This window comes from Eschrichtius robustus, chromosome 20 (assembly GCF_028021215.1).
Source record: "Eschrichtius robustus isolate mEscRob2 chromosome 20, mEscRob2.pri, whole genome shotgun sequence".
NCBI lineage: Eukaryota > Metazoa > Chordata > Mammalia > Artiodactyla > Eschrichtiidae > Eschrichtius > Eschrichtius robustus.
Window position 1 is genome coordinate 44,142,709 of NC_090843.1, and position 10,721 is coordinate 44,153,429.

At 48.2% G+C, this 10,721-nt stretch overlaps 1 protein-coding gene across 1 annotated transcript; it reads right to left on the minus strand.

Annotated features, from left to right (window-relative positions):
- Positions 1 to 1,381: 1,381 nt before the first annotated feature.
- Positions 1,382 to 10,490, minus strand: CHCT1 (CHD1 helical C-terminal domain containing 1). The gene is made up of 6 exons (XM_068531768.1): positions 10,419 to 10,490; positions 9,171 to 9,272; positions 8,728 to 8,903; positions 8,194 to 8,293; positions 4,789 to 4,984; positions 1,382 to 1,545 (listed from the first exon to the last, which is right to left on the minus strand). Exons 1-6 carry the CDS (start codon positions 10,467 to 10,469, stop codon positions 1,382 to 1,384), a joined length of 789 nt encoding a protein of 262 aa, XP_068387869.1. The 5' UTR covers positions 10,470 to 10,490.
- Between the last annotated feature and the right edge of the window lie 231 nt (positions 10,491 to 10,721).

A 10,721-nucleotide genomic window follows, 5' to 3' on the forward strand; every position in this document is an offset into this window, starting at 1 on the left:
TAGACTGATATTCATTTTAATATTTTAAATCTTTGATGATATTCACTCCTGAGTACAAATGGAGGAAAGGAAAAAGGGTCACACACATTTGTTCTGGTCCCATCCATTCCAGCCCATACTGGGCACTGTATGTTGCTGCTGCTAGCAGAGTCCTGATTCTCCTGTGTTCTTGGAATACAATTGGACCGGCTTCTCCTCCTGGAATTGACCTCCATCCACCTGGCCTTTCTAGCTAGAAACAATGTACCACCTTCACTTCCTCCCCTTCCCTTCCTTCCTCATCTCCCACTTCTGTCACCAAAAACTGTCAACTTTACCTTAGTCTCACAAATTCACTCCTCCCCCATCATGCACAGCTTCATTGCATTTGTATATACCCTAAGGGTAACAAATACTAAAGGCCAAAAGGATCAAAAGGTGATAGGAAGTGAAGAAGGCCAGTGTGTCAGGCAACAGGGAGGGTGGGGACTGTGGTGAACTGGAAAGAGTTATCAGTGAAACCTAAGCCCCATGTGTGTCTCAGCCCCAGCCAGGTGTGGTCATTTGAGAAGACAGGTCCAAGTGTGGCCAGTTTTTTAAACTGCTGTTGTTTCTAATGTGAAATGTACCAAGTTAATATTGGCAACTGACTTTTTTTTATAAAAATGTTTTAAACAAGTAGACCACAAAGGGCAAACAAAACACATCAGTGGTCTGAATTCAGCACATGGGCTGCCAATTTTGGACCACGGGTTTGAACCAACATCCTAGCTAAGACTTTTTAAAAATATTTTTAACAATTGAAATATAGTTGATTTACAATATCGTGTTAGTTTCAGGTGTACAGCACAGTGGTTCAGTTATACATATGTATGCTATTCTTCTTCAGATTCTCTTCCCTTATAGCTTATTACATAATATTGAGTATAGTTCCTAGCTAAGACTATTAACATGGTTACTTCTTTGGTCTCCTGCCTCTACTCTCTCTCACTTCCATGCACTTTGCCTGATAACCGAGTCACACCAGCTCATTCCTGGCAACTCCCTTCTCACTGTCCCCCCCCCCCCCCCCGCTAACTTTCCCACGAGATCAAGGGCAGATGATTTAGGCAGGCGCCAGACTTATCACTCTCTGACCCCAGGCCCATTCCACTCCCACCCGTGCTCTTCCCTGGCAAACACACATCAGCGCCTGTGTTACCTCCCCTGAGGTCTTCCCCAGGCACCTGTGTCACCCCGTTGTATTGTCTATTTACATGTATCTCCACCCAGACTGATGGTCCTTGACACAGTGACCACCTTAGCCAAGTCAAACTGTATTAAGGATGTTTATTTCCTTGCCCCATTTATACATAATTAAGACCTGAGCATCCTTTTGATAAAGACAATTTCTTCTTTCCCCTCATTGGTCCCCCACGCCCTCAGGTACAAGTGCGCTGGGATCCAGGGCAAGCTGGCCCTCTGCCCCAGCTGGGTATTCTTTTGGGCAGGTCTCTGGAGTTTCTGGGGCTTCCTTAATCCTCTTTCTCTTGAGTTGTGGTTTTTGAGGAAGTTTCCTTAAAGAACCTGAAAAAGGGCAAGTCAGAGACAGTGCTGATGACATGACGAATAGTAAGAGAATCTCAGTCTGTAACATGTGGGGGGCATGGTAGGGACTCAAAGGAAGAACAACAAAATCTTATCTTGCTTCCAACCTATGTCTCTTACTCTTTTCTCACAGAAATGTGGGGTAGGGAGATGGTATCCCTCCAATTTACAGTTGAGGGATCTCACACAGGCACAGAGTAAGGAAATGGGCTGCTGCTCAAAGCCTAAGCCAAGCTAGGGGTACAGTTGGGACTAGACCTCTGGCTTCCGACTCTGATTCCTTCCCACTCCTCTCTCTAGTTTCACAGCCCAATTCCCAGTACTTTGTTGCTGGGTTGTTTGCAAACACCGTTGCCATCTTTTTCCTTAAGAACTGACTCATGAACATGGTGCCCAAGAAACACCATGCAGGTCACTTTTAATTGCACGATAGACTTGGTGATTCACTCAGTCATGGTGGCTCTACCAGGTAGTATGTGTTATCTCACGTAACACAATGTGAAAAACGCAACCTTGTCTGTAACATATCCCAGCCAAAAACATGTTTAACATGAATTCATCGAGACTCTTGACCTACAATCCTGCTCCTGGATAGAGGAACAAGCTTCAAAGATACCAAAAGGAAGCAACAAGAAAAAAGCAGAAATTGGAACATTCTGCAGAATAGCCTGATCTCTTCAACAGGCCAGGGTGTAAAAAAGGGGACTCGGTTAGGTTAAAAGAGGCTTAAGAGACACAACCAGGTGAAACACATGGTTTGGGAAACCAGAGCAAAAGATATCGTTGCTGGGAAAATTTGAAAGTGGAGTATTTAATCCAACAATAAGATGAAATGAAGATGTTAACATGGAAGGTTTCTATAATTAACTGAAAAAAGCAAGTTCAAATCAAAATCCTATATACGGCATGGTCTCATTTTGGTTTAATACAGGTATTTATATGCATAAAAAACATCTGGAAAGTGCTAACTGTGGATGACAATGTTTATATATTTTGCTGATCTGTATTATCTAATTTTCTAGGATATGCTTATGTTTGTCATAAAATGTTATTTTAAGAATTACAATTTCAAGCCCAATTTCTTATGCCACCATCCAAGCCTTTTTCCTGTTACCCGCCAGCCTGCACCTCTGCAGTGTGCTTGGTCATTCACCCCTGAGCCCAGCCTGTCTACTCACTGCCCCCTCACCTCCACGCACACGTCCCTCCCACCTCTTTCCCCTTCCCCCTCCCTCTCCTTATTCCTTTCTTTAAATCCTGTCCCAAACCTACCACCTCCAGACCTACCCTGTACCCTGTATCCTGAGATTGCCCATTTGTAGGAGGGGGATAATAATGCCCATCTCATCAGGATGCTGCAGGGTTTGGGTGAAACTGAGAGATACAAAGCTCTTGGTACAGGGAGACGCTGGCCCAAAAGCCTGCACCTCACTACCCTCATCTGATTCATGGACAGCTTGGCCTAGATCATTTTTTAAAATCAATTAATTAATTTTATTTATTTGGTGTACCGGGTCTTAGTTGTGGCAGGCAGTCTCCTTAGTTGTGGCTCTCCGGCTCCTTAGTTGTGGCATGTGAACTCTTAGTTGTGGCACGCATGTGGGATCTAGTTCCCTGACCAGGGATCGAACCTGGGCCCCCTGCATTGGGAGTGCAGAGTCTTAACCACTGCGCCACCAGGGAAGTCCCTGGCCTAGATCATCTTAATGATGGACTGGCCTTCATCCCACTGTATGTTTTACTTCCTCACTTTAAACAATAGGCACTGGGGCCACGGGCCCCCAGAGAGCCCAGGCAGAGAGAGTTCTGGGTCTCAGTAGCTGCCTGACCTGGGCCCTCTGTACCTGACCCATCCTCAATCCTACCCTCCCACTGGGTCCAGCTGTGACTGGTGAAGACGCCCTGAGGGCTGCCCCAGCCAGCCCGGCCTTCAGAGGAACACCTGGGTCCAGTTTCGGACCATGCTCTGCGGTCCTAGGCTACCATTTGCCTTCATTTTCTCCCCCAGGAGCTAAGCAAGAAGCCAGTTCCAGAAAGGTGAGAGGTAGGTGGTCCAACACCTCTCCGCACCTCAGTGCACAGGAGGGGCCTTCATAGGTTCCAACGTTGGCTGGGGTCCCTCTCACTGAAGAGTCTCTGTCCCCTAATCCCACACCCTCTGTCCAGAGAGCCAGGCCGCGCAGTCACTGCAGAGGCAAAGGCTGCTGGGAAGGCGGTTCCCAGGCCACCTGGCTGGATGGCCTCCTCCCTGGTGGAATGAACCCCTCCCTCCGCCCATACGCTGCCCAACGCTAAGAAGGGGCATTCTGCTGCTGCTTGGACACTTCCTGGGAGTTCCTGCTCTTAGCCTCTAGAAACATCTCTGCTCTGCTTCTGGTTGTATGGGAAAGTGCTTTGTTTACATGTTAACTGAAAAAAGCATGTCTCCTGAGACCTCTGGGTTGGGGGGTTGGGATGAAACAGAACAGTGAAGGAAACACACCTAAATGTTAATAGTCATGCCTCTGGGTGATGGGTAATTTTCCTCTCTTCTATTTTATACTATCTGTACATTTCAAACTTTCTATAATGAGCATACCTGTGGAGAAAGGGCGAAAAAGAGAAAAGAAAAAGTGGAGAGGGGGAAGGAAAATGGACAGAAAGAGAAATGCAGGGATGGGACTTCCCTGGTGGCGCAGTGGTTAAGAATCCGCCTGCCAGTGCAGGGGACACAGGTTCAATCCCTAGTCCGGGAAGATCCCACATGCTGCGGAGCAACTAAGCCTGTGTGCCACAGCTACTGAGCCTGCGCCCTAGAGCCCGCGAGCCACAACTACTGAGCCCGTGTGCCACAACTACTGAAGCCCGCATGCCTAGAGCCCGTGCTCCGCAGCAAGAGAAGCCATCTCAATGAGAAGTCCGCGTGCGGCAACGAAGACCCAACACAGCCAACAATAAATAAATAAATAAGTGTAAATAAATAAATTTATAAAAAAAAAAAGAAAGAAGAAATGCAGGGATGGGGACTTCCCTGGTGGTCTAGTGGTTAAGACTCCATGCTGCGAATGCAGGGGGCGCGTTTCGACCCCTGGTCTGGGAACTAGATCCCACATGCTGCGTGGTGTGGCCAATAAATAAATAAATAAATAAAAGAAATGCAGGGATGAAGAGAAGATGGGGAGGAGGGATGAAGACTATGTCAGGTGTTCCACGGGACACACAGGCCCCTTCTCCAGGCATTACCTCTCCTGCTGTGGCCCCTAGGTCTCAGCTCCCCGAGCAGGGAGACCTGGTGGCCCGGGGCGTGCACCTTGGACAGCCTCTCCTTCATGCCACTGAGGTGACTGTGCAGCCCCCAGGCAGTGCAGAGCTTGGGCAGACTGTCTTCCTTGTTGGCCAGCAAGGAGCTCTCTGGGATGTCCAAGGGGTAGAAGGCTACCTGCAAGGGGGCCACAGTGTTGAGGAGAAGAGAGGGGCCCATGTGCCAGAGCCCCAGCCCTACCCTTGTTAGGCAACTGCTTTGACTGCACCTCACACCTGCGTAGCCAGAAGGATGGAGGGCCACAGATGGGGACCATGGGGACATTGAGACCAGGCTGCCAACTGTCCCTTCTTGGGTGTCTCTTTCCGTTGGGATATGTCCTTCATCTCTTTTTGAGTATAGTGTCTTATGTGTTTGTGATGAAACAGTGGTACTTGTTTTAAAGTCCTTTGCAAAATTAAGATTGAGAGCCTGAAAACATCTTTTGAAATTTTCCTGGCTGCTGAAATCCAAGAATCACCAAAATGGCAGCTCCTTATATTCAGAAGGGGAATCACTGAAACGATCCACTCATTCATGTTCAGAGGTAGAAATAAAGACCCAGAGAAAGAGAGGATTTGGTTAAGGCTGCACAGCTAGAGCAGTGGGTGGGGTGAGGGCAGGGCAGGGCTTTCCTTTGAGCTAGATTATGTTTGAATCCAATTCTTCCCTTCCATTTGCCATGTGGTTTGGGTCAAGTTACTTTACCTCACCACTTTCATTTACACACTGTGGACAATAATTCTAATTACCACTTAGGGTTACTTCTGAAGATGACATGAGGGAACATAATGTGCCTGGTACATAAAAACTGTTATCTGTGATTATTCTTTTTTTTTTTTTTTTGAATCTCTTTTTTTTTAAATTTATTTCTATATTTTTAAATTTTTGGCTGTGTTGGGTCTTCGTTTCTGTGCGAGGGCTTTCTCCAGTTGCAGTGAGTGGGGGCCACTCTTCATCGCGGTGCGCGGGCCTCTCACGGTCGCGGCCTCTCCCGTTGCGGAGCACAGGCTCCAGACGCCCAGACGCGCAGGCTCAGTAGTTGTGGCTCACGGGCTTAGTCGCTCCGTGGCATGTGGGATCTTCCCAGACCAGGGCTCGAACCCGTGTCCCCTGTATTGGCAGGCAGATTCCCAACCACTGCGCCACCAGGGAAGCCCAATCTGTGATTATTCTTTCGGATCAGTGGTTCTCAAAGTGTGCTCTGTGAAATACTCTAACCTCACAGACCCCCTGAAAAGTGGGGTCCACTCAACGTGCAAGAGAGAAACCAATGGATTCTAATGTAACCTAGTGTGAAAAGTTCATTGATACAAATCTGAAAAGGCTACATACTGTATGATGCCAACTACATGGATATTCCAGAAAAGGAAAAACTATGGAGACAATAAAAAGATGAGTGATTGCCAGGCGTCTGGGAGAAGGAGGGAGGAATGAATAGGTGGAGCACAGGGGATTTTTAGGGCAATGAAATTATTCTGTTTGCTACTGTAATGGTGGATACATGTTATTGTACATTTGTCAAAACCTATAGAATGTACAAAACAAAGAGTGCACCCTAATGTAAACTATGGACATTATTTTTTTAGCTAATAGTGTATCAATATTGGCTCATCAAAGATACAAATGTACCTCTCTAATGCAAGGTGCTAATAATATGGAAGACAGAGAAGAGTGGGATATGGGAACTCTGTATTGGGTTGGCCAAAATGTTGGTTTGGGTTTTTCCATAACATTATATGGAAAAAGCCGAACTAACTTTTTGGCTAACCCTATACTTTATACTCAATTTTTCTGTAAACCTAAAACTGGTTTTAAAAAAAACACTGGGACTTCCCTGGTGGCGCAGTGGTTAAGAATCCGCCTGCCAATGCAGGGGACACGGGTTCGATCCCTGGTCCGGGAAGATCCCACATGCCATGGAGCAACTAAGCCTGTGTGCCACAACTACTGAGCCCACGTGCCACAAGTGCTGAAGCCCATGCGCCTAGAGCCTGAGCTCTGAAACAAGAGAAGCCACTGCAATGAGAAGCCCTCGCACCACAACGAAGAGTAGCCCCCGCTCGCGGCAGCTAGAGAAAGCCCGTGCATAGCAGCGAACACCCAACAATGACGACCCGACGCAGGCAAAAAAAAAAAAAAAAAAATTAAATAAAATTTTTTAAATTCTATTTTAAAACATTCATTAATATGGTTTCAGATTCCACACTGCAATTAAGTAACTGCCACTTTCTGAGTTTTGGTGTGGTATCAAAGAAAAATATCCACAATTATCTGAAAACACTAATAAAATACTCCTCTCTTTTAACTATATATCTGTGTAAGGCTGGGTTTTCTTCATGCACTTTAACCAAATCATTATACCATAAGAGATTGAGCAGAAGCAGATATGAGAATCCAACTGTCTTCTATTAAGCCAGACACTAAAGAGATTTGCAAAAATGTCAAACAATGCCACTCTTCTCTCCAAATTTTTTTGTTTTGGAAAATATAGTTAACTCTCATAAAAATTATGTTAATATGTAATGGACTCCTTGTTTTTATTTTTAAATGAATTAGTAAATACATATTTTGAATTATTTCTTTAGCTTTAATTTCTAGTAGGGCAAATAAATATCAATAGATGTAACCTACAGGAATACATGTTTTGGGGGGTTCCCAATGATTTTTAAGAGGGTAGAAGTGACCCGAGACCAAAATGTTTGAGAAGCACTGATTTTGGACAAAGCCTGCCCAGGAACTTTTTTTTTTTTTTTTTAATTTTTTGGCCATGCCTCATGGCATGTGGGATCTTAGTTCCCCGACCAAGGATCGAACCACACCCCCTGCATTGGAAAGCTCAGAGTCTTAACAACTGGACCACCAGGGAAGTCCCTGCCCAGGAATTTGTCCTCTGTTTTCTGTCCTTTGCAACAATCTCCAGAGTCTTCCCCAAGCTGGCTGTGCCTTTCTGCCTGGCCTCAATCATCCCTGCCCATGGCTCCCCAAGGAGGTCCTTGCCCCTGTTCACATCAGGGTGTGGGTGTGGAGGATGAATAAATACCTAGAACTTGAAGCTGAGTCTCTGCCCTCTTCAGCCCCACTCTGTGCCCACCGCAGGGGCGGTGGTGTCTTCCTCAGGCAGTGAGTGTGGAAGGGACTGAGGGGTGCTGGCTGTATCAGAGGGCCCTTCAGGGACTTCCCTAGTGGTCCCGTGGTTAGGATTCCGGGCTTTCACTGCAGGGGGCGCCGGTTTGAGCCCTGGTTGGGGAAGTAAGATTCCACATGCCGCCCTTCAGTTGCAGGCCTCCCGTCACAAGTTAAGAACACACCAACCAACCCTCAGCTGGACCCTGGAGGAACCTCACCGGGAACTTGTCCGTCTGGGTGTTCTTGGTATACTTGTAGAGCCTGTGAAGCTGCTTCGCCTCCAGTTCTGAGAAGAGGGAGACAAATCGCCAGAGCATCCTGCAGGGGAGAAGTCCAAGCCCAAGGCTGAGGGGGGCGGAGCACAGCCCCTCTCCCTCCAGCATTTGTCCTGTGGCCAGGACCACCCAGGGGGAAATGCTGCCTCCTTAGTTTTCGGTTGGGGACATGGAGTAACGGGGATTTGCCAGACCTTGGATACCCTGTATCGGTGAGGAGCCCCCCACACCACACAGCAGTTATTCGATCAGAGGCCATTCTCCCCGGGGTCAGGAGAGGTCTTTGTCTACTCAGTGCTGCCCTGAGTCACTAGCGGACCCTGTTCTCCCCATCCCCCTTCACCATGCTCACTCCAGGATCCTGACTCTTTCACACTAAGATGAAGGACTAGGAGATTTTCACTAAGGTGTGACCTTGATTCTAGAGGGGTCGGCCCGGGAGTGAGTGTAGCGGTAAGGGTAAGGAGGCTGCCCTACTTCCTCCAGTGCTTGATTTCCCAGGCTCGGCAGTAGTGTTGCAGAAAGGTGTTGATGTGGTCCCCTAGGACCACCAGGCTCTGCTTCATGTACTTTAGCTTCTTCTTCTGGGGAAGGTCCCTGGGCAGGTGCAACTTTCGCAGGAACTTCTTCAGCGGCCTTAGATATTCTTTACACTTAGGAGGCAACAGGTGAAGTGAGGGGCCACAGGAAAAAGGAGAGGCAGATGGGCAGCCCCACATAGCCAGCAGGTTGGCCCAGCAGCAACCCTTATGGCCCAGGAAGTGTTGAGGAGGTTCCCGTCAACCTCTTACCCCACTTCCTTCCCAAGAGTGTGTCAAGTGGGGCCGTGAACTATGAGTCTGAGGCTTGCCAATTTCTGACCCACGTCTCCTGACCTGTGGGGAACAGGGGGCAGGGTCCTGGGCTGGCCCCTTACTCACAATTTTGAAGGTGTCCTGGCTCAGGCCCTTGGCCTGGCACACCAATGAGTCTCTGGCAGGGATGGTGCTGGAGCTCCCCTCTGAGCAGGGTGCATCCGTCCCCTGGGAGGAGGCAGGGGCAGGAGTCAGCTGGGGGGCTTGGGCTACTGCTCCTGAGGGGCAGTGCTGGGCAACCACTGGTCCAGATGCCAGCCAAAGCCCTTCTCTGTTTTCCCAGTGACCTCGTCCTTGAGCCAGCACTCAGGCGAGTGAGCCCCGGGCAAAGAAAACCATCTCTGAGAATCCCTGTTTAGAAAACCTAGAACGCCCGACCCATTTCTTTTATAATAATTATAGCACAGTATACTAGCTAACTTTGCAAAGCACTTGATACACATTAACTCATTTTATTCTCCCACAGATTCTGTGAGGCTAGAAATCATTAATCCTGGTTACAGATGAGAACACTAACGGCACCAAGAAGTTTAAGTAACTCCTTGGGGGAATGATTAGGGATTCATTTACTCATTCATTCAGCACTTATTGAGTGCCTAAATCCCAGGTCCATGGGCTAATGGGCACTCAGAAAGTGTATGACGGTGATGGTGATGACGAGAAGGAACTTTCTGACAGTAAGCTGGGGCAAAAAAAGCTGAAACTTAATAACGACGAAGTGACTGTGGAATAATACTTGAAGTCAGAGCACAGGATTAGACTGACATGGGATTTACACGTGACCTTTCAAAAGCCTCTCAGAAAAGTGAGCATTAATTCCTGCCTGTGTTCAGGGGGCACAAGGAAGATCCAGGCCCAGACCACTCTGAAGGGAGAGACCAGGGAAAGGGAGGGAGAAAGATGGAGAGGGAACGGGACACAGGCTCCTCCAGACCCGAGAGAGAGGGGACTCTGGCTGATCAATTCCATAAAAATGCCACACAAATCAGGCAACCACCCTCACAGACCATAACGCATGCGCGCACACACATACACACACACACACACACACACACACACACACGAGCCTGTGTATCTTCATCAACAACAATCGTCTTGCCGAGAACCTTCCCATCATCTAGCCAGGTATATATGTCCTTGATAAACATCTGTCTGAATGAATTAACCTCTTGTTCTTTGTCTCTTGCCAACTCGTGTACCTCACCCTTTTTCTTTCTTCTCTCCTTCCTTGAATTTCATACTCTCTGCCTTCCCAAACCAGCCCCTCCAGGGCCCTCCTTTCCTCCCTCCCTCACATCCCCAACCCCACTTCACCTTCTCTAGTGGCTGGTCCCCTTCACCCCCCTGCCCCTCTGAGGCTTCCATCTCAACAGGTGTGCTGATGGGCTCCAGAGGTAGCACTCCTCAGCCCCCTCAGGCTTCTGACCTACTGCTTCTGGGATCTGAGTGTCTCAGGGAGTGGGCAGGTTGGCACTCAGAACTCGGAGCAAAACCATGGCAACTGCCAACACAGAGTGTGCCCCTCCCCTCCCCTGCCCTCGTTCCCCAGGTGACCAGCCTCTCCTTCAACTGGGACTGGCTTAGGGAAGTGAGCAGGTTGTGCCAGGTAGACCCCGG